Genomic DNA, 24,831 nt, shown 5'->3' on the forward strand with positions numbered 1-24,831 from the left:
AACGGGGCACTTATCTTTGTTTCAACTGTACCGCATGTACAGTTGCCTCCGCTCAGCGAGTTGCTTTACTCGTTACTCAACTAAGTCCAAAAATGGCATCAATCAATTAAAGATCTGGCTCGAAAGTAGCGAGAAGAATGCGGAGGGGCTGGGCGAATAATAACTGGACTTAAGCTACGGCTAAAACTATTTCATTTTAGTACCTAGTAAATCAAGTGTTGAGTAACGAGGGAACAAATTCAGAGTCTCAAAGTCAGCTTAAAAGTATGCTAGCACAAGCTGTGCCAAGAGAGTGGGAGAGAAAGAGAGAGAGAGCGAGAGAGAGGAAGAGAGTGAGAGCTTTGCGTAAGCTTTCGTTGGCCAAATGAGAGCTAGCGTTTGTTATTAATTTAGTAAAATGTCAACAGTTTGTGTTGTATGTATTTCAAATCGTACGAAATAAAACAAATAAATTCAAAATTTGAACAAAATACAAAGGGAAACGAGTTGGACACAGGCCACACGAGACGGCAACAATAACGGGAACAGCAACAGCTACAAGAGCAGGAGCAGAAGCTGGCGTTGCCAGAGGAGGGCAACAGTAGAAACTGGAGTTGCCAGAGGAGATCAACAGCAACAGCAACAGCAGGAGCTGGCGTTGCCAGAAGAGAACACTAGCACGAGCAGGAACTGGCGTTGCCAGAGACGAGCAACAGCAGGAGCTGCAGCTGGCGTTGCCAGAGAGAGTCAACTGTGGATGTGTGCGTGCGTGTGTGCGCATATGGAGTGCGCGCGTCTAAGGATCTAAAGTTTGGCAATAGCTCAGCTTGCCCCACACCCTTATACCCCACCCCACCACCGCCTGGCACGATCAACCACTGCAAGCAATTGCCCTGCTCTGCACACAATTGCACTTCCATTTAGAAGGAACATGAGCATGTTCTTCAATCGAATGCCGCTGCTGAACTGCTTCAGCGGCCCAACCGAGAGCTGCGAAGAGCTGCTGCCATTGAGCGCCGGCAGCAGCAAGGAGCCGGTCATCATCAACGTCTACGATCTGTTCAGCATTAATGAGTATGTGGTGCCGCTTGGGCTGGGCATCTTTCACACGGGCGTCCAGGTCTATGGCACGGAGTATACATATGGCGGACATAGCTTGTCCAACACGGGCATCTTTGAGATGCCGCCGCGCAGCGCCGAACAGGAGCTGGGCGAGCATTTCCATTATCGGCAGAGCATACAGCTCGGCCATACGCATTTCACGCGCGACGAAGTGCATCGCATTGTCGAGCAACTGGGCTGGCAATTTACGGGCAATAGCTATCATCTGACCAACAATAATTGCAATCATTTCACGGACTCGATGGCGCGCATCTTATGCGGCCGCCAGATACCCGGCTGGATCAATCGGCTGGCCTATTTCGTTGGCTGTGTGCCCTTCCTGGAGCGCTGTTTGCCGCCCGAGTGGCTTACGCCCATGTAGCTTAGTGGGCGTGACCCTTGTACGCATATCAATTGTGGGCGGAGACACGGGCACAGGATGATACAAAGACAGAGACAGAGACAGAGACATAAGCCAGCCCAGCCCGCCCGACGATTATTATTATTATTTTTGTTGGTTCGGCGAGGGTTGGGTTCGGCTGGACTGGACTGGGCTGGGCTGAGCTGGGTTGGGTTGGTGGGCAGCGCATCCAGGCGGTGTTTAACGCGTTTTTGTGCGTTGTGTTAACGAGTATATCGATTGCCCCCATTGGCCAGGCACGTGTGCATTTACATAGTTATTGAAATACACTTGACAACATATACGATAAATTCAATACCACCTATATTGATAGTCTAAATCTAATAAATAGTACTCACGTAAATTTAACTCAAATTGTCTCTTGTTCTCTCTGTTAGATATACTCGTCGATTATTGGTTAGGTTAGATGCGCAGCGAGTAGAAAATAGCGAGTACCGATCATAATTGTAAATAATTCTTGGATAACCTCTAGTGACTCTTGCGTAGAATTGTAAAATGTCAATGGCTGACATTGTAGCGAGTAAAAAGTAGCGAGCAGCGAGTAGCGAGTAACAAGCTAGAAATGTATACAATTATGTTACATTGTGTAATTACAGCAGTTCTTCAATTAAATACTTTTGAAGATCTTAATGTTTAAATAGTAACGAGTAAAAGGTAGCGAGTGACGCGTCACAATTGTACATAGATATGTTCTATTGTGTAAGCAAAATACTTTTAAAATTTTCGTTCTCAAAAAAGCGAGTAGAAAGTAGCTTTTGGGTAATCTTAAGTGTTTCTCTAGCAAGTAGCGAGTAAAACGTAGCGAGTGACGAGTCATTATTGTACACAATCCTGGTCTCTTTATGTGTAATCTTAGGTAATTTTAATTTTCACTAACTAAAATAGAAGCGACAAAAATGTAGCGAGCGACGAGCTTTTTGTATTTATACCAAATCGTTCCAGATGCGACGAGTAGCGAGTGATGATAATAATTGACGACCTATTAATATTTGGTATAAGGGTTGAATAAATTATAAATGAATTAATGAACTGTCTATAATAATCGTAAATAACTGAAAGTCAGTCGTTAGCTTTAAAATTACAACTTACCGTCGCTCCTTCGATTGTTTTGCCATTGGAATTGGGCAGAAGAGAGGCCGTGTCTGAGGTAGATATAAAAAATATATGACAAATGCTCGATGCTCGCATTTCGATGAATCACAATTGAAATTCTTGGGCGCCACCAAAGAATTTGCTGGCATCCGCATTTTGGGCTCCCTTCCATGACGTTGCTTTGGAGGTTGTTTATTATTTCTTTGCTGAGACACTCGTCAGTCAAATCGATAATAAGGCGAGTGGGAACAGCTCTTCTTGAAGGGGGACGCGTTCAACAAATTAATAGAAACTTAAAATGAAAACTGTTGAAAAACTAACGAAGGGCTTTTTCAAATACACCAAAGCAAATATTATATTTAAGCGCGATTTTTCATTCATTCATGAATATTTAAAATAAACAGAATTTGAGAATATAAAAGAAACTTGGGTTTGAAACATAAACTTTGTGCATTGCTGTGGACGAAATGGAACCAAGGGAAGGCACTGGTTCAACGAGTAAATTGAACCAACGACTTCTACACATACAGTTTTTGATTTAAATGGAAGCTATATAAATATAATATACATAAATAGAATATAAGCAAAAACAATTAGATAATATCAAGATTTTAAACTTATCAAAAACATTTTTTCTTTTTTTTTTTTTTTATTAGTTTTATTTATGTTTCATTTTGCTGTTGTTTGGCATAATTTGTTAAACATGTTTTTGGTTTTCATTTCGTTTTGTTTTCGTATTTAAATATATATAGTTTATGTACTTTATTATATTTTTTGGTTTTTTTGTTTTTTTTTTTTTGTTTTTTTTTAGTTTTTTTTTTGTAGTTGTATTTTGGTTGTAGTTGTTGCATCGATCGTTTCGCATTTTGCATTTTGGTTTTGGTTTAGTTTTCGTTTAGAATTAATTATTAAATTTAACTTCGGTTTATGCATTGCTTAGCTAAAAAAAATCCACTTACAATTAGTTTACACAAGTTTAAATAGTTCGAACGACGTGTACGCTTTGGGTGTATTTTTTTTTTTTTTGGTATTGGTTTTTGTTTTGTTTTTTGCGCTTAATTAGTAAGTAACGAGTGACGAGTGGCGAGTGTGATTTTGTAGCACAATTAGGACTCGTTACTTGTGGTTTGAATTTAAAAGAAACTGTGGCTTGATAAGCTAGTGACGAGTAGCAAGTAGCGAGTAGCGAGTGAACCGCAACTCGTTTCATCTGGGAGACTGTAAGACTGAGCCGAGACTCGTTATATTCGAGACTGTGTGATTGAATGCATTAGTTGTGACGAGTAGCGAGTGGCGAGTGGCGAGTGACGAGTGACGAGTAGCGAGTGTCATGTAGCTGTAGTTTAATTCGTTATTAACAATCTGTCTTATGCTAAGCGCGCCATCGCAAACTGATTTATATATTGTGTAGTATACATAGGTTATGTGCTTATGCATATGATACAATAATTTCATTTTTCTTTGCTTTTCCATTTTCTTATGCATTTTCCTTTTTTGTTTGTTTCTTTTTTTTTTTTTTAATTATAATGTCACGCTAAAATCTCAATACACAATTTCGCTTAGTAACTACGACTAGTTGCCTATTACAATATGCTTAAGTACGATTTGTTTATTTTTTCAGGGCTTATGAAAAAACCCACTAAAAAAAAAAAAAAAAAAAATATATATATATTGAATACACAGACAAAATATCAACAAGTCTTACAAGTACATTGTATATATATATATATATATGGGTTTGGGTATACGTTACGCCCACATAAATTAGAGTACGACATTCAATAGCTTAGGTATTTGAGCACACACACACACACTCGCACACACACACGCACACACACACACACACTCGCACGCACACAGCTACTTGAGATGAAATAGTTCTAAGTACATACAGACAGAGATTTATAGCTATGCCTAACTATATGCATATACTCTACATACGTATTTAAGTGCTACTCAATATATTCTATATATATACGATATACGATATACGATATATATATAAACATATATATATATATATGTCGATGTATATATATATATATATATGTATAGCTGTTGCCCATTTGACGCACTCGCTCTTAAATGATCGCAATCCAATGGCAAAAAAATTGGAATTGCGATCTTTTAAAAGAAGTCGTCAAAGGTTTTTGATTATGTTTGATATTGAAGCATCGGCGCCGATAAGTTCGGATGATGCGAGCTGTTCATGCGCAATGCGGATAGGCTTTTGTTATACCATTCGTCCTCCGGTGACATGCCTGCGAAATGCATAAAGCAGACAAATCGAGTAAAATGGAGAAATGGCCAAAACGAGCAGCAAATAAAACAACTAAGAGGTTCTAATCGGGTGCTCCCGACTAGGGCATACCCTAAACTCATTTTCAACCAACACCAAATTCAAATATCTCTACTATTCTAGTAGCTACTTGTCAAGTTTGGTGACTCTAGCTCTGAATATTTACAGAAATTGCTCAAAATAAAACACATTTTCGATATCGATTTTTATCGATTAATCGATATCGATATCAAGTCTCTAGCTCGTATAGGACAGACAGACGGACATGGCGACTCGACTGCTGATGCTGATCAAGAATATATATACTTTATGGCTTCGAAGATGTTCCCTTCTGCCTGTTACATACGTTTGCACAAATACATTATACCCGCTTTTAACCAGCTTGAAGGGTATAATGTATTCGATTAGAGATTAGCTCTGGTGTCGATTGAATCAACAGCTCCTTATGCATATTCATGATTATTTAAGATTTCCGCTGCGTAAACGAAAAATGGGCAACAGGACACGGGACACGGGACACGGGACACAGGATGTTCGCCTAACTGGACATGCGACTTGAGAAATTTGTCTTGACTTATTTTTGCTTGCTTGCTTCTTCTTCTTTTTTGTTGGGCTCCTTGAAATGTGCTTGGCCGGAAATTCATTTGCTGATTCGTCGTCGCCTTGCTTAATCCCCACTCTCCCCCACTCCCCCCCCCTCGCTCTCTCTCTCTCTCTCTCATAATATCCGGTTAGGTAGTCAACGCCTCAATTCCCCCCTCATTCGACATGTGCGCATATAAATACAAGTATTATATATGTCTAATATATCAATAATACTCCCGTATTTACGCTTATCTTTCGGTTTTGTTTATGGCTCCATTTGAAACACCTTCTCCCCTACCGCGCCCCGCCCCGCCCCGCTCTACCTCTCGCTCTCCCTCGCTCGGGCTGACGGCGCGACGGCGTCTTTCAGTATGCGTTCAATAAACAAAAAATCGAACCTCAGACAAACGACTCGGATTAATGGAGCCGCATTCGAACGGAAAATTTGCTTACTATTTGCCATAATATTCATAATTGATTTATTTACCAGCTAATTGTTTAAATAATAATATCAATCTATGAGGTTTTCCCATGAAGTTTCAATTTGTCATCAATGTAATTCGCTAACTTGAAGGACTCTCTGGTATAATTTGTAATATTCCTTAAATATAATTCTACTCGAAGCGCAATGCTTCTTCAGAAGAGGGAGAGAGCAAGAGCGAGAGAGGGAGAGAGCGCTAAGCTTTTGCGACTCTTTGTGGGCATTATTGAAATTAACGAAGGTAAACGCAGCTTTTTTCACGTTCTCCCGTATTCAAAGATTCGAAACACAAGCTAAACAAATCAAAGAAGCGATATTAGTTGAGAGAGTGATGGAATAATTTTCAAAAAAAACATGACCGTTTTTTTTTAAAAAGTGGCAACCATTTGAAAGAGAGAGAGAGATGGAATCAATTTCCAAAAAAAAAAAAAAAAATATGGCCACAATTTGTAATTGCACATGGAAAACAAAAGGTGGCAACCAATTAAAGAACTGTGACGTCACAGCGCAGATTGGCGCGCGCGCGATCTTGTCGCGGCGCGAGGCTCAGTGCGCATGCTCAAGCCAAGCTAAAGCCGAGAGAGCCAAAGCTCAAGAAAATGAGAGACGCGCGCGTAAGTGAAAGCTGCCAGCGGGCGATCGGTGCGAGCACCTAAAAAAGGCCAAAACAGTTGTGAAACGTTTTTAATTAGTTGGCGACCAGCGACGGGCCAGGACGTTGACGCAGCGCGATAAAGAACGCAAGAGAACAAGTGCAAAGCAAAGAAGAAGCAAGAAAGTGAAAAGACAAACGTGAGTAATGCCTGCCAATTCGAGTTACTATCGATAGCTGTTGTTGTTGTTGTTGTTGCTGCTCTTCTTGTTGTCGTTGTTGTTGTTGTTGTTGTCAAACTTACCCATCGAGTCCTGGCGCACGCCCACGGAGCCCATATTCGTGCTGTGCGCCATTGAAAATGGCTGCGTCATGCCCGGATAGGAGGAGGCGCCCATTTGGAACAGATCCTGCAAGGGTTAAATAAGTTAAGAGTGTGTGCGTGTGCGTGTGTGCGTGTGTGCGTCTGCCTTACCTGGGGATAACGGTTCATGGTGTTGTGGTGTGGATACGGCTGATAGCCGCGGGACACGCTATAGCCTTGAATGTTCCGCATCATGCCATTGCACGACGGGATCACAGATGGTGCCAATGCCTTTTGCAGCTGCTTCTCCTGCTTGCGGTATTTGGCGCGTCGATTCTGAAACCAAACCTGCAACAAAGGCAACAGCAAATTGTTTGAGAATGGCACCAAAAAAAAAAAAACCAAGAGAAATGGAAGAATGCAATTAAAGCGTTGCCGGACCTTTAAGTTGTTTTCGAAATTAACCAAACGCCTGCCGCAGCACTTGGGCAACGCTGTGCGCAGGAAGCGGCAGAAAACAGAGTGCAGAAAAAAAAAAATAAAACGAAAATAAAATGAAAAGCGGATGATGGCAAAAAGGCAACAACATGGCAAAGCCCCCCCCTGCCCTACCCCTTACCAGCACACGCCTAAGACTGGGGGCGTCGTCTGTCGTCGTCTTATGAGTGAAAAAATCTACAAAATTGAAATTGAAAATAAGTTGACGACGCTGTTTGCAAGCGCGCAAGGCGGACAAGGGAGTGGGAGGAGTGCGAGGAGGGGGGAGAGTGCGAGGTTGGTTGGGTTCTGCTTAGACATTATTAAAGATGGTCCTCACGATTGCGACTGGGTAAGACAGATGGCTGGAGAGGTAGGAGGGCGAAAAGAAATTGCCAAGATGAAAGCCCGCGCCCCAGCATAGACAACAAGTGCGGCGAAGGGGGAGCGAGGGCCGGGCGGGGGGTTGCTGAGTTGGTTTGTGTAAAAATTTCCGACATTTTGAAAGCTGCGCTCAGCTTGCTTTGAGTTGCTTACAAGACGAAACGTAGCGCCTGTAATGGCGGGCCCAGACAACTTGACGGGGTAGGGGACGGCTGTCAGTATGTGTATGTGTGTGTGTGTGTGTGTGTGTAGATGGTGGTTGCGAACGGTTGTTGCTGTTTTTGTTGTTTTTGTTGTTGTTGGGCTTGTGCCTGACGTCTTCTCGGACGTCTTTGGCATTTTTCTTGTATTTATTTTATCATTATTATTATCTTTGTCCATGACTATGTGTGTGAGTGTGTGTGTGTGTGTTGGTTTTAATGAAAAATACAAGCTTGCCTGACTGCCCGCCTGCCTGACTGCCTGCCTGCTTGCCTGCCTGGCAGCTTGCCCCCGCCCTGCCCTCACCCGCTTTGGGGGTTGTTTTGTGTGCCCACTTGATGGCTCGTTCGGTTTCATTTGGTTGGCTGCCAGCATAAAAATGCCAGCCCAGCATGTATGTGTGTATATGTGTGTAATTGTGTGTGTGTGTGTGTGTGTGTGTGTGTGTGTGTGTGTGCTTGTGTGCTTGCGTATGTATGTGTGCGTGTAAAAAATGCTCTTAACCATGAGCCCGAGCTGTTTGTTGGAGGGTTGAAACTGGTCCGACTGTCTGTCTGGTAAGCTAGTGTGCGTGTGTGTATGCGTGTGTGTGTGTGTGTGTGTGTGTGTGTGTGTGTGTGTGTGGGCGGAGTAACTCAATTAAGGATCCATTTGATGGCACACACACACACACACACAGCCATACAAATAGATGCACATACACAAAAATAAAATGGCAAAAATAAAAATGGATGTAAAAAAAAGGAAAGAAAAGGAAACAATAAATTGTAAAATCGAGCGCAGAACTTTGCTATACCCTATATATATATATATATATATATATATATGCCTAATATTTTAGGCTTAGATTCTTATTTCTTTACTTATTTTACGTTTTTTTTCATGCACAAATTTGAAGCTCTGTTTTATACAGTATTTGCATTCCAATATGAAAAATGAATTTGTCTTAAGAAAATACTACAATTTTCCTTAGATAAAAGATAAGACAAATTGAACTTGAATTGAATTGACAATTTGAACTGTGAGGACTATTAAAATAAATGTTTTTACATTTTTTCTTATCAACAAGTTTTGGTAAAAGCTCTTTTTAATTTTTTTATAACTTGAGGCTAAGCAAAAAAAAAAGAAAATTTTTTTTTAACAAATTGAGGCCTAAAAAAAATGTTTCTAAATTTTTTAGCAAAAAGTTCTTCTTAACATTTTTAAATTTTGTTACCATCTTGAAGCTTAGTAAGAATATATTATTATTTTTTTTTTACCATTCTTATTTATTGTTATTCTTATTTTTGTTAACCGTCTTCTCTTCTCTCTGAATTCGCTTCTCTTTATTTTGTGTACCATCTTGAGGCTTATAAAAAAAATGTTTTAAACCATTTTTGCCAACTTAAAAAAAAGGGTTTTCATATTTTTTGTACCAATCAGATTTAATCAAAACTGGCTTAAGTTCTTTTTTTTTTAGCATCTTGAGGCTTACTAAAAAAATTGTCTTTATTTATTTTTTACCATTGCCGCTTGATGCAAAATGTTTTTCAACTATTTCAAGATATTGAGACTCATTGAAAACTGTGTTAAAATTGTTTTTTTTCTTCGTATCAGCTACACCTTCGTGCAAGAAAGTATTGAATAAAGTTGTTTGCAGCTTAGTTTGAGATAATTGAGACTGTGTTATGAGCAATTTATGGTTGAGCTTTTGCTTTATACTCTAATTAGCTATGCAAAAGTTATTCAAAAAAGAGTTCCTGTTTTTTTTTTTTTTTAAGCATAGAACCAAATTTATTTAGCGCCGTTTTGACATCTTTTCGATGGCTTTCATTTCTGTGGCTAATCTAAATAATTAGATAAATGTAAATTATAACTACAAATAACCATGCACACACACACACACACACACACACACGCACACACATGTTGTTGTTGTTGCCGCGACGGAAATATGAAAATTAAACGTATTCAAATTGAATTTACTTTCAACATTTAATCAAATTTTGACCCGCATAACGTTCAGTGCAATGTTTTGTGTGTTTTTTGGTTTTTTCAATTCAACAACGTTTAGGTTTTATTCTTGTTGTTGTTGTTGTTCTCGTTGTTGTTGTTGTTGCTTCAAAGTTAGCTGAACTTTTGGCAATGTCTGCGGTGCGTTGACCTACAAAACGGCATCTAAACCAAACTGCAATCACAAATTGTTATCTACTATAGCCAGAAGAAAAAAACAAAAATGATGCACGCATGCAAAATATTAAGAGTTCATAAATAAGCGCATGCCAATTGGAGTCCAATTGGAATCCATTTCACTTGAGCTGGCATTAAAAACGGTTTGTTTTGAGGCATAAATCAGACACGCTTCGTATACTCTGCTTAAGAGAGAAAGAGAGAGAGAGAGAGAGCAGACGCGCCCATAACTGGAATATATATATATTCTTGATCAGCAGGAATGGCTGCGTATATACTGCATACATATATATTTTCGATCAGTGGCAATTGTTGAGCATATTTAGCCACAGACACAGAAGAAGACATCTGCGACTTTATAAGGTATATATATATATATATTCCTGATCATAAGAAATTGCTGAGACACAACATATATATTCCCGATCTCCCAATCTGATTTTTTGCCTATCTGAAATTTTGCCTAGTTACAAGACTCCGTAAGAAATGGAACACCACATATCATATCGTTGTCATAGTAAGAATTGGTTGCAAACAGGATTTGTCTAAAGTTCTTCAGTTGATGCAAATAACTCTTTCGACTTCTAACACATAAGTAACACAAGTCAGCATACTACATGATAAGGTTCGATAGAGTGAAACGCTTTAATATATAGAAAACTTCTCGAATTGCTCAGAAATCTCGAACAAAATGAGCTCATAAAGAGCTGCACAACTATCGCAAGATATCTGCAAATCCGTAAGCCTCATGTCTACAAGAGTATTCGAAATTCGTTCTAGTTCTTTCCTATATCCATTTCTGCCTTTGACAGAATTGTTCCGTATGTCTAGAATGCTAAATAAAAACTCTTTAAAGTCTTTTTTTTTTACAGTTTTCGCAATAAAAACTTCTTTATGTGTCTTTTATTCAATACCCATTCGAAGTGCAGCAGATAGAATATCAATTGTCGCTTGTAATTCTCAAGCAGTTAAAGCATGCCTTGCTCTTGCTTAACTCTTAAATATTGTTCTCCAATTGGAAATGTTTCAAGAACTCGAATTGATTATATTTATTGCCTACTTATTGGCGCGATGCCCCCCCTCTTTCACTCTTTCTGTCTCTGAATATATATTACTGTAATTGGCGAAACGAGCTGAAATGCATTTAATTCGCTTTGCAGCTGATAAAAAGTAGCTTTTGTTTTATAAACATATCCTGAAAAAAAAACCAGTTTGCAGCAAATTGTGTTTTATTTTACTTCTTTGTTTTGTTTTAGCAAAAGTCACGCTTCATATTTCCCATTTGAATTCGCGTGAAACAATGCCGAATCGATTAAACGATAACAAAAATACAAAAAAAAAAAAAAAAATGAAACCGATAAACAGACATTCGAGATGAGACTGTTTTTTTTTCTTTCTTTCTTTCATTCTGTTGGCCCTCATTTTGTTTACTTTGCCCAGCTATTGTTCATTGTATTATGAGCCAGCCTGCCCCCCCTCCCCCCCCATTGTACACCCCTAAAGCTTTTGTTTACACGCATGCCCTATTATATCGCTTGCATATAAAACGTTTTTATCGGGCCTTCATAATTCGATTATTGGCAAAATGCATGAATGTTAATACGTTTCTGTGCCCGAGCCCAATTGAAATTGGGCAAGCAAAAAAGCACAATGTTTTTCTGCAAATCCAATTAACAGACAGAAGGCGGCATCTGCAATCCCATTAGCTATGCACACACACATATATATATATCAGGAATATATATATTTATATATATATATATATATATATATATATATATATATATATATATAAATATATATATTCCTGATCAGCTTGTCGAGCTGAGGCATCTCTGTCTGTGACAGAGACTCGAAATTCGGCATAAATAATCTCTTTACTTCGATTATATCGATTTTGAGATCTGCTTTTCTAAGCTAAGCTGGCGAAGAAGAGGAAAAACTCCTCGAATTGAGGCTTTGCATTGTAGAGAACTCAATTCAGGAGTTAAAGCCTTGCACTTTGGTATCTACGCACTTTTGTAGGCCAACTTAAAGCCCTGCGAATATCATAAAGATCGGACTGTGAACAGCCAAGTTAAATGGGACTGTTTTATCCATATATGATCAGGGTCAGAAGCGAAGAGCAAGCACAATTACATTTATTATGAAGAGTGTAGAGTGTGAGGGTCGTGGAACGTGCAACGCTTAGAAGGAGAAGACTTCGATTCCATGCGGTAAAAGTATATACATATATAAAAGTATATACATATATTCTAGATCAGCATCAATAGACATGTCTGTCTGTTCGTCTGTCCATTTCTATGCGAACTAGTCTCTCAGTTTTATGGATATCATCTTGAAACTTTACATTCATCTATCTTTAGCTGTTGCTGGCACTTCCTTTTATCGGATCGGGCCACTATGGCATATTGTTATATCATATAGGAACACGCGAAAAGTAGATTCTTGTATAAACTCTAGTATGAAGCACTTTATTCTTTAGCAAGATATCTTTATGCTTAACAGATCGGAAAACTATATCATATAGTTGCCGTCGTTTTTTATTAAACTCAGCATTTACGAGCGAGCTTCTCTCTTCTTACTTATCTACAGAGGCATCTTCTTTTCTTCTGCTTTTATTTTGTACGTGTCGAAGAAAGCTAAGGGCTACCTTTTAGGGCAACACCCGACTAGAGGACGCTTGTCCTTATCTTTATCTTTATCTCATCGTATCTTATCTTAAATTCATATCATCAAGGAACAGCTGCTATATGATATAGTTGTCATAGGAACAATCGGTATAGATTTGATGTGTAGCATAAAAACCCTAATTTCTACAGAGCTGAAGCCTTTTAGCTTTTTTCCAGCTAACTTTAAAGCTAGCTTAACTAGTTTTTCAGTTCTTCCAATTGCAAGCAGTAGGCCACAAAAACTCTAATTGGGCTATGACAAATTCGAATTTGAGTTGAGCAGCAAAAATGAATATGTGAGAGATATTTTTTTTTTGTTTTTTTTGGGGTATGCGATTTTCCAAGCAGATGTGGCTGGCAACGCCTTTTCAGACGCCCCTGGGCAACGAATTTGCAATAAAATTTCTACACGACAAATTTCGTCAACAGCAACTCACAAATTGTTGTTGTTGTTGTTGTTGTTGCTGTTGTTGCTGTTGTTAAGTGAGTGCCAGAGTCAAGTTGTAAGCGCACTCGTCAAATTACCAACGGCAAAAGGAAAACCTGTCTCACTCTCTCTCCCTCTTGCTCTTCTATATTATTAGAGGGTTGCGGTCGCTGGTTCGAGTCCGCGAGACAAGGGTTGGCGTGTGTAAATATTTGAACATTTGTAGAAAAATATGGTTTATGCTGTGCTAATAGCCCGGCATTTGCCTGTCATTTGATCGCCAACAAATGTCCTGATTCGGCATTAGTTTTAAGATACCCGCAACCCGCAAGCCCTCACCCCCTCATCCCCTCATCCGTTTCAGATTTAGATTGTTAACATTTCAATCAGTTGTTTGTTCTGCGCACATAATTATCAGATCAAGCCATATATAGATACATATGCATTGTCCCTTGCCGCGCACAATTCTCTAGAGCTCTCGCTTGAAAGCACTTTAAAGAGCTTCAAGCAAATGCAAAGCAAAAGCTGTTCAGGCTGTGTTAGCTATCTTTCAGCTTTAGACTAGAATTATGAGTAGAGCTTTGAGCTGTGCTTCCTCTTCGCTTCTGAACCTGATCATATATGGATAAAGCAGTATTATTTAACTTGGCTGTTCACAGTCTGTTCTTTATGATATTGAATATTGAATATTGTAAACTTCTTTATTTTCTAATTTGCCGATTTCCTCTTCTACTTTTAGAGTGACCAACTTCTTATATACTGCTTGTACTACAATTCCTTTACAACACTGTATGTTGACTTTTGACTTTTAAAAGTTTATTTGAATTTTCACATTATTGTAAATGTACTTAGTATAAAGTCTATTTGGTTGGAGCTGCTGTCTTCTGCCTCTTCAAACACATTTGGAATGTGTTGTGGGCCTAAAAAGCCTTTTTCTCAAACGTTTTACAACACTAAAATTGCCCAAACTCTCGCACTTCTACAACTTTAACGCCGCTTCATGAATAAGCTATGGCTAAAAATGCACTCATAGTTAGCTGGCAGCCAGCCAGGCATGTGTGTGTGTGTGTGTGTGGTTGTGTGTGTGTGTGTGTGTGCTCCACTTAGCCAGGACTCTTTCAGCTAGGGAATCTTGCTGGTAAAATCTGTGATTTTTAGCCGCCTTTGTGACATGTAATTCTACACCTCAAATGGCAAAATGAAATGCGCTCTCAGCACCACTTTTAGCCCTGCCATATAGATGGGAGAGTGGGAGGGTCGGTGTTGTATAGAGCTCGACAACCCTAGCCGGCAACCCTAACCACAGCGAAGTCGGCGACACCACCCGCTGCACTCACTTGTTTCGCGAGTCATGATAAAAACTATAAATTAATTATTACCGCGGCGCACTTGAAAGCGCAACAGAGTCGCAGCGCAGACAGGGGCGGGGCCAGGGGCAGGGACGTGGCGTGGGGGCGGGAGGCGAAGGCACACACACATACACACACATGTGCCCCGGGGGTCGGCTTGTTCGACTAGGCTGGCCTGGTCTATCGTGTCGCCCGGAGAGCACTTTAGAGCGACACCCAAAAGCGAAGCATTCAATTGGAATAATCGCGCACTAATCGTCTAACCGAGATCATCGGCGGATTGTCGGCTAAAAAGGATGGGCGAGCGGAGTTGGGTGCGGGGGGAGGGGTGGGGTTTGGTGGTTGGCCCTAAATCGCATCAGTGCACAAATTGCCTACGCTGGATGCGAATGCGTCTGCTCAAAGACCAATTCAGTTGAACAACTGTTGCAATAAATAGCAAATCAGCCCCTGTCAGCGCAGCTCGATAACTTTATCAAACGATACATATCGATTTAGAGCTTATACGAAAAACGCTTTCAATTTGGAGGCATTTTTGTAAACATTCTTCTCGCTTACTTTATAAAAAGATACGTATCAATAGCAGCTTCCAGCTTTAAAGAGACTTTTTGTGTATCGAACACAGCACACGTTTACTTTTGTGTCGATAACTTGACCCATCGATACTTATCGGTTTTTAGTTTTTGATTTCTCAAAGACTTCTTGTACATATTTGGAACACAGTATATTCTTCCGTTTTTTTCGAGTACTTTATGTATCGATACATATCGATTTTCAGTTTACAATCTAGGCCGATAACTTTATATATCGATACATTCAGATTTTCAGCTTTCAATCTTGTTAAACGCATCGAATTTATAGATTCAGATTTTATATAACATAGCATGTGTTTGCACTTTTTGTCGTTAACTTTATGTATCGATACATATCGATCATCGGCTAGGTTGCTTTTATCGAAAACTTTATGCATCGATTTGAGAAGAAAGCAAAGTTGACTTTTTTCGATAACTTTGGCTATCGACTCAGCAGCAATTCAATCCTCGTAACTCCTGATCAGCTGGCTTGATAGAGCGACAAACACAAGACTTCTAAGTAGCTACATCTATATTATTTTTATTTGACTTGAAATGTGGGCTCTCAGATAAAGTTTCGTTATGTCTATCGATGAACCTAACGAAAAGCGATAAGTATCACATTTAAATATCTGCCCAAAATTGACACTTTAAAGGGAATACCCTTGATCTTTGGTAAATACGCACAATAAAACCCCATCTTCAATAAGATGAAAAGCTCAAAAGTTATTTCTGAATACAATTTCCATATTTGCGGGCCGTGACGCGGTCGTGCACACTCGTTTAGTTACATATTTCTAGGGTATTTTTGGTACTCACTTGTATTCGGGCCTCGTTTAGCTTTGTCGTGCGCGCCAGCTCCTCGCGACAGTAAATATCCGGGTAATGCGATTTGGCGAATGCAGCTTCCAGTTCAGCTAATTGTTCCTGAAATTAAGCGGATTTTAATTAGGCTAATTTGTTGTTATATAAGCTGCACTCGCGCAAATACTCTCGCTCACGCTCTCTCTCTCTCTCTCTGTCTTACTATTTAATTTTGTTTTTTTTTTTTTTAAATATTCGTGACTTTTTGCTGCTTGTTTATTTTGGCACAGCTGAATAAGGCAGTCGCTGAGGTTGTGAGGGGGGGAGGGGCTGGGCAGTGCCACGCCCCCATCCGCTGAACATAGCCAGAACATTTTCTATTCCCATTGCTCACTTTCAGCGTCGAAATGCAAATTGTGTTGCCTACTTTGGGGCATGTCAAAAGTTTCAGAACTGCCAACACCGAATTTCCATTAGAAAGCAGTGTTGAAAAGTGAACAGCGAAACCAAAAACGAAAAAGAAAAAACACTAATACTGCCTTAAGCCGAGACAGACTGCAACTGGAGCTTAGTTGGCTGTCAAAGCAGTCTATGCTGAGCTGTCGCTAGCCTTAAGAGTTATCGAATTATCGATTGCTTGAGCCAAGCTGAAGCTAAACGCGCTGTAGTATCGTTAATTACACAGCCATATAACCATATGTTAGCTTTCAAGTGTGACCATAGCTAGGAACTAGTAACTATGGTCACACCTTAAAGCTAATATACGTTTGAATATCTGATATCCTATTTAGTTTCGCTTTATGAAGCTGATTTTCTACAATTATGAATACTGGTTTTAGCTTAATGTTCATATAATCTCTTAGGAATGTATCGAATGCATATTTATGAGATTCAAGCAATGTATGTATTGATATATAATCACAAGTGATGTCTTTCACGTTGTATCGAAGTTGGAGAAAAGACAAACTCGATACTTGACTTATTTGTTCAGCTGGCTCGAGGTCCGTCAACTAAACAAACATGTATTAAATTGAAAGTTCGCCAAAAGCCAAATAAAAATATAGAATAGGGTAAAAGAAAACAAACTTGCCAGCTAATAGGTTTTAATTAAAGCAATGCAAAAGCTGGAGACTCTCATGCTAAGCGCGGCAAGAGCTTATTATTATTTTTTTCATCGACCAATGTCGATATATATTTATGTTGAGATGAACGTTTTTTGGGCATAGCCCGTTATTAATGAATCTTGTATAATCTATATAGATCCGGAATATTTCGCCTTTTGAATACCTCTTAGTTACCTTATAATTGTCAGATATTCAGTCTCGCAGCTATAAACTAGGATTTCGGTATTGCAAATATGTATATGCATCGGACAATAGAGTCCGACGCGCGCGTAATTTGCGCTCTATACGAAATTGTCAACTAGTTTGTGTCCAACATGTCTTTGGTTGGCTTTTATTAGGTTAAGTTAAAGATTTTTATTCAAAAAATAGGTTTTATTAACTAAAAGTTTGTTTTGTTCGTTTTTGCTGCAACTGTTTGATAATAAAAAAAGTTGTTTGAATTTGAAACGCTTTAGATTAAAAAAAAACGGATTGTTTACAGCACTACTGCGGACGTTTTGCAACACTTGGTTGCACTTTGAACGCGTCTGCTGATTAGATTTCTAATCATGATTAAATATCGCCTCGTTTAGGCTGTAACGCGACGAGGAACAACAACAACCGAGGGAAGATACTTGTTGTTGTTGTTAGCTCGACGTTAACTTGGAAAATGCCAAAGTTTTAATTACAAGCGTAACCTTCACGAAATCTAATTAAAATTTCTCACTACGTGCAGCAGCAAAATGGAGTTTGGGGTAGACAGAGAGTGAGAAAGAGAGAAAGCGATAAAGAGAGAGAGAGAGAGAGAGAGAGAGAGAGAGAGAGCGCAGCAGGGAATACCCCTAATGTATGTAGATGAGCTCCATAAAAATGTATATACATATGTATGTGTGTATATCCTGGCACTGACCTGTGTGAATGTGGTTCGATGTCTTCGTCTGGCTGGCGTTGGGCAGGATGCTGTGGTTGGGGTATGCCCGGCATGCTGACTCAGCGAGGAGAGTCCACTTCCGGGCGATGTGATGCCGGCGGAAACCGTTGACAGGCCGCTGTTGGGTTCCGGTTTGAGTTTCTTGAATGCACCTTCGGCTGCAATAAAATATAAATCATAATTATTATCTATATATAAAAGACTAAAAAAGACTGCCCGACTGTTTGGCGATCGGCCGTAAGCGCTAGGTCAGCAGACATGGTCACTAAGACGGAGTTTTCGACAGAATTCAACTTCCAAGTGGGGTTAAATTGCGAACAAAGTTGTAAGTTTAAGTTCACTGAGCGTCGGACCTACGAGTGAGAAGTTATCAAGTTCAAATTCATCAAGAATTCTCAATAAATGTCTGCGTCTCTCGAAATCTTCATTTTTACGCATGTTTATTTAATTTGCTTTATGAGCCTGCATATCTGGAGTGGGCTAAATGTCGCTAGAAGTCGCTGGTTCAAATTCAACAGAAATTTTTATTTCTTATAGCTCGAAGATGCTGTTTCAAATGGAGCTGATGTTTTTTATTTTTATCCCATTTTATTTTATTTGTCCTATAAGCCTGTATGGAAATTTCTGTACTTAGGATCAACAAGCTAAGAAGTTGCTGGTTCAAATCTAGCAAAAATTGTTCCCTTTTATGCTGGTTTATTTGATTAACTCTATGGGGCTATAATCTCTAAATGTTTTGGCGTTGAACCAGCAAGCGAGAAGTCGCCGGCTCAAATCACGCAAAAATGTTTATGCCTACAACAAAAAAGCGAAAGTATTAAACTTTTTTAAACGAATAATTCAAGTTTTTCTATACGTTCCATTTTTCTGTGTGTATTATGCGTATTTTCCACCGAATTTAATTGAGCCGGGCGCCGCCGGGTAATTTATTTTAAGCGAAAAGTAGGCAACACGAATTTAATGTTTTCTGTTTACGGCTGGCGTTTAATATGCGGCAAACGATTATCCTGCCCACTCTGCCATTGCCCGCATGTTGCATAATTATGCCCCAACAACAACAACGAGGAGGAAGAGGAGGATGAGGCGAAGGAGGAGCAGCAGGCGAACAACAACAACAAGAATGGCGACCGCAGTGCGGCCACAAGACATCGCGACGACGTCTCCTTGTCCAGAGTTTTGGGTCACGTCGCCGGGTCGCATGAATATGCAATATGGGATAATTTATGCAAATTTCTGCCACATTAATCGAGCTGGCGTTCGCCGGGCCACCTGGCTGCCACCTGGCTGCTGCCAAAAGGCGGCAAATTACACGGCCAAAGGTCAAAGCGCAGCGCAAGCTAAGCTGGCCGCAAGTAGGGAACAGAGGGCGGGCAAACAGCTTTAGCTACAGCTTGGCAGGAAGTCATCAGAGCCGCTGCCCTCTGAACTCTGACCTCTGTCCTGCCGTTGCCGCCGCCGCCGCCGCCGCTTCGAGCTTGGCGCTTAATTGGCGCGCTTAGCTCGTTAACAAAATTTAAACTATGTATAAATTTTTGGGGCCGGTTCGCACTAATTGAATTGAATAACACACAAAAGCGCTCGCTACCCATTTTGCCCCCATTGACCCCGCCCACAGGTGGGCGTAAAGGTGCCATTTATTTATGTTAAGCTAGTCTCATTTGCCTCCCTCTTCCACACACTCTCTCTCTCTCTCTTTTGCTCTCTTTTGCTCTCTTGACCTTGCGGTCGGGCCTGGCCAACAAGGTCAAATAGCTAAACGCGTGTCCGGTTTTGCACATTTCCGTTTTTGTGCTCTTTTTTCAAAAGCGATCCTCCAAACATTTAATCAAATAAACTCTATTATATAACAGGCGCGGGCAAACTGTGCTCAAGCTTAACTAATTTTCTGTTTAAAAAAAACTCTGAAATTGCCTTTAAAGATTTATGCCGCAATCAATTGAGAATTCTCTATATTGTATATCTATCAATTGCCGTACTCCAGCTTGGTTCTTAATGCTCCTCAAAAAAACTCTCGAGTTGCCTTTAAAGAACATTTGCCTTAACCAATTGCGAATTATAAGCGCGTTCTTGTCAGCGTTGCCAGATCAAAGCGGCAACTCACTTGCTAATTTGTAGTCTTTTATAAAATAATTGATAAATATTGGAAATTGATGCATAATATTTGATTCTATACAAATTCATATATCTAGTTTAAAGCAGTTGAAGATCTTAGGATTGCATATTATTTCGGAACTTTTTTTTAACAAGTTTACTCAAAGCAATTTAAATAGATATTTCTGTGAGATTTTATTCTCCCAATTTTTATTCCTGTACAAATCAACTTTGTAAGAAGAATCTATATGAAGTCTTTCTATCAAGACTTTTGAAAATACCTACTGAGAACTCGGAGAATATTGAAAAACTTATTTAGTTAATTATTTTATTATGATTAAATAATTAAGACAATATACTACTCTTGCAATTCTTTCTTTAGTTTCATATCAGAAACATGAATCGAAGCTTAATTATAAGAACATTTTCGAATTAAACTATTTCCTTCATGCTTTCCCTCTAAGGTCTAATTTAAAGGTCTCTTGGGCACTCGCAAACTTTTCTGAGCATTCACATTCAAGTTGTTGCAATTTCCAGCCGATTTAGAGAATTTTTCAGAGCAGTACATAATAAATAGTTGGCGAAAGAACTTTGTCTTAAGGCTGGCATCTAAAAGATATATCTCCGATCGATCGAATGAGAGTTTTTTTTTAGTTCTATTTAAGATTTCATTGATGTGCCGTCGGGAGTACAAGATATATAGACAGATAGACAGACAGATAGAAAAGATATAGAGAGAAGTTGCCTTCTAGTCTTTATGATATATATAAATTCTGGTTGATCTCGTTCATTCATTTATCTATCAGCTTCTTGGATTTTCAGCTTAAAAGCTCTCCGAATAAAACTGCACAAAGTAGCATTCATTATTTTTTTTGCATACATCGAAGTCGGTCGATTATCACAGACTATATATTCTATATCATAAAGTTCCAATTGGAACAAACGCTCGTAAAGCAACTTTTGTGTAAGCTTCAGAAAATTAGCTAAAATTGAACATAACTAAACGCAGCAATAACCAAATTAATTTGCTTCTAATCAATAGACAAATTCGTATTCAAATCAAAATTCTATAACATAAAGTTCTTATCGGAAGAATCGCTTAAAAAAGGAGCTCTTATCAGCGCAACTTTTTGTTGCCTCAAGATATTCATAACAAAGTTTTTACCATAACTCAACATTGGCATATAAATGGTCTTCTGATTTTATCATTTATATAGTCATAAGTTTAGACTGATTATTCCTATATACTATATAATATCATTAAGCGATTTATATACCATTGCTGGGAATGGGACTGTTCCTATATATATTATTATAATTATAAAGGCTCTGCATCCATCCATATATTATATATATTCCTGATATTCGATATACTACGACAACTCAAACTATAAATTTGATATTAACATTCTTCCATATCAAATGTGGCCTGTTCTTCGATAATTCTTGGCATTTTTATAATATCGATTTTGAGATATATTTATTTAAGTTCAATTCGAGAATTATAAGTGCTAGGCAGACCAAAATCGACAAATTGACTCTCTTTTAGTCTAAACACACTTGGAATATTTGGATTTTGTATATCTTCCAACTATTTGCCCAGGAATTGGCCTAAGCGAATTAAAGTAAGCTATAGCCCTGCGCCTTGGCATCCACACACTTTTTTATGCTATAATCAAGCGCCGAAAATTTCAACCAGATCGGACTATAAACAACTTAGTTACATAAGGTCGCATTTTGAATATATTGTCTGGGGGAAAAGAGTAGAAGCAGTAGAAGAAGCAGAATTGAGGCGTGTAACTTTCGAGTCGAGAGTATTTCGAGACTTGTTTTGAGAAAAAGTTGCATTGAATCAACAATATTCATCGAAAATTCGCAGCAGCACAAAGCTGGGCTATACAAAGGATTCACTCCTGCTGGAAGGATGTGTGTTCTGGGCGCAGCTGAGTTTTATTCTACTGTATTCTTGTATTCTTGTAATTTGAATGCCTTTTGGGTGTCACAACAATTGCGCTAAGCCGATTGAAATGTGCGCCAAAAAGGGCAAGCGCGAGGGTCGGATTGGGTCGGGTCGGGTCGGGTCGGGTCAGCAGCAGGCGATAATCCTTGGCCCGGACGCGTGGCCAGAGCAAAAGGAGACAATGGGTTAAGAGCTCTGCCAAAAGGGCTAATGTGCTTACCTGATATGGTGTGATCGGAGAGGCGCGAGGGCGGCGTATGTGCCGGCGTATGATGGTGCGAGGACGAGTCCATGCCGGGCGTGGGCAGGCCCGAGTAGAGGGCGCTGAAGTCCTCGGGCGTGCTGCTGCATTTGCGCTGATGGTTGAGCGAGGAGGAGGATGACTTGTCCAGCGTGGTGATCGGCGAGCGTGTATCCTGCACGGACGTGGCCAAGCTGAGCAGGCGGTTCTCGTGTGCGCCGCCGATGCCCATCAGGCGATTATCCTGGAACGACATAAATTTCGTGTCCTGCGGTACGCCGCCGCCGCCGCCGCCACCACCGCCGCCGCCGCCTGCGTGCTGCATGCTGCTGGCATGATCCTCGAGCAGGCCCTGCTGCAGGCCGAGCAGGCCACCGACCAGATTCGGACGCAGCTCGTCCATGCTCAGCTTGGCCGCCTGGCCGCAAGCGCCGGCCGCCGAAAAGTTCAGCTGCCGGCTAAATATGGCCGGAAATATGTTGAACTGCTGCGAATCGGCGCTCGATTGCGGACTCAGCCCCAGACTGTGCGGCGCCACGTGCGGCAGGGACGTGCCGCTGGCCACAGATGCCGCTGTAACGCCCGATACGGACGCCGATGCGGCGCTGGCAGCGGCCGCAGCAGCTGCGGCGGCGGCGGCGGCTGCTGATGTGCCTATCGTATGACATGCTCCCGACGAGCCTGGTCCGTTGCCTATTAACAATGTGGGCGTGACCACGCCTACGCTGTTGCTGCTATTGCTGTTTAACAGCTGCTGCTGCTGCTGCTGCTGCTGCTGTTGTTGTTGCTGTTGCTGCTGTTGCTGCTGTGTTGCCTGCAACTGTTGTTGTTGTTGTTGCTGCTGATGTGGCGCTGTGCCCGCCGGCAGCTGTTGCTGCTGCTGTTGTTGCTGTTGCTGTTGCAACGGCAGCACCGCGTGCAGTTGGTGTGCGTGCGCGGCCGCTAGGGCGTGTGCGTGACTGTGGGCGTGGCTGCTGTTGCTACCGTTCGCTGGCAACGGCTGCTGCTGTTGCTGCTGCTGTTGCTGCTGTTGCTGCTGTTGCTGCTGGGTGTTGGTGTTGCTGCTGTTGGTGTTGCCGACGACTCCTAGCACTCCAGCAGCGCCGCCGGCACAACTTTGATGTTTGAAATCCAATTTGTGGCCGGCGTAAAAACGCTGCGTATCGATATACGTTTTGAAGAAATCTATTGAATAATCCAACTGGAGGCTGTAACGCGGCGAACGCGCACGTTTCCGTAAATGAAATTCGTTTAATTAAATGCAAATTAAAATAATGCGCTGACCGACGCTCGATTCAATTTGCTTTATTTTCTGCTTGTTTTTTTTTTTTTTACTTTTTTATTGTTTCTCTTGCGTCGTCCTTGCGCCAATTGACTTGAGTTGCCTTTTAAAGGTTAGCTTGAGCTTCGTTCAGTTTGTGAATGACTTTTTGAATTTGGCGCCGCGTGCGCTTGTCTTTAATTGGCCAGCCTTGAGCTAAGCTTCGTTCAGTTGTCGTTGTTGTTATTGTTGTTGTTGATGTTGTTGTTGTTGTTGTTGCTTTCGTTGTCGTCGCACTTAACACAAATAATGCATTTTGTTATTATTGCCGTGCTCTTCGCTCTCTTGAGACAGACACACACACACACACACACACACACACACGCGCACACTTTTTATAAAATGGCGACGGCTTTTGGGCACTTGAAAAAAATACAAAATTCTTATTGGATTCGCGGACAATGCACATGCAAAAAATTGAAAGCAGTTGTTGTTATTTATTTTCTTTTATTATTATTGCTGTTGCTGTTGTTGTTGTTGTTGTGGTTGGATTTGCACAATGCGGCGTCGCGTTTTGTGGCACCGTTATGTCTAAAGCCGTTGCAGCGACTGTTGGTTTTGTTGGTTTGTTGCCGCTGCCAAAGCAAAAAGCGGCGACGCCGACGGCGGCACAAAAAAAAAAATAGAAGATAGGAAACGAAACCAAACGCCACTAAAAAACACAACAACAAGCCAACGCACACGCACACATCTAAGCAAATATGTTTTTTTTTTTTTTTATATATGTATGTGCATTGAGCTAATGTGTTGGCCAAATTGTCGCAACTATTGTGAATTGTTTTGTTGTTGTTGTTGTTGTCGCACGCACAACACGGTATGTATTCACGGCCGATCAAACTTAAAATGATATACAATTTCAGGCAACATACAAAATTATAACGAAATTAAGGATCATGTGCTCAGCACGATGCTGCGCTGCGCTGCGCTGCTCAGCTGCTGCTGTTGCTGTCGCTGCTGCTGCTGCTGGGGGTTGCTCTTGGCTTGTGGGGACAATTGCGGGCTGCGCGCGAACGATTGGTGGTTAGCAATGCTGTATGTGTGTGTGTGTGTGTGTGAGACCACGAATCGTTAGTCGTACTAATAATTTGAAAAATAATGAAACTTGCGCTGACGACGTCGTCGTCGCCGCCGCCGCTGCCGCTGCCGCCTGGTCTGGCAACGCTGCGCGCGTGTCGAGTGCGACAGCATGCGCCATTTTGTGCTAGCATCGTTTGAAGCGCGCGCGCGCTCGCTTGCACGCACGCATCGGCTGCTGCTGTTGCTGCTGTCTCGCTT

At 40.7% G+C, this 24,831-nt stretch overlaps 2 protein-coding genes across 2 annotated transcripts; one reads left to right on the forward strand and one right to left on the reverse strand.

Annotated features, from left to right (window-relative positions):
• Positions 1-388: 388 nt before the first annotated feature.
• On the forward strand, positions 389-1,849 carry LOC6634671 (deubiquitinase DESI2). Its single transcript, XM_002057951.4, has one exon. The coding sequence runs from the start codon at positions 911-913 to the stop codon at positions 1,460-1,462; it is 552 nt and encodes a 183-aa protein (XP_002057987.1). The 5' UTR covers positions 389-910; the 3' UTR covers positions 1,463-1,849.
• A 2,435-nt stretch (positions 1,850-4,284) lies between these two features.
• Positions 4,285-23,490, reverse strand: LOC6634670 (homeobox protein ARX; the record flags this gene model as incomplete). The annotated part of the gene is made up of 6 exons (XM_032440545.2): positions 4,285-4,854; positions 6,855-6,960; positions 7,026-7,202; positions 15,925-16,032; positions 17,923-18,101; positions 22,215-23,490. Coding segments are annotated over 6 exons (1,953 nt in total), but the record flags the coding sequence as incomplete, so codon positions are not given.
• Between the last annotated feature and the right edge of the window lie 1,341 nt (positions 23,491-24,831).

The sequence above is a fragment of the Drosophila virilis genome, chromosome X (assembly GCF_030788295.1).
Source record: "Drosophila virilis strain 15010-1051.87 chromosome X, Dvir_AGI_RSII-ME, whole genome shotgun sequence".
Taxonomy (NCBI): domain Eukaryota; kingdom Metazoa; phylum Arthropoda; class Insecta; order Diptera; family Drosophilidae; genus Drosophila; species Drosophila virilis.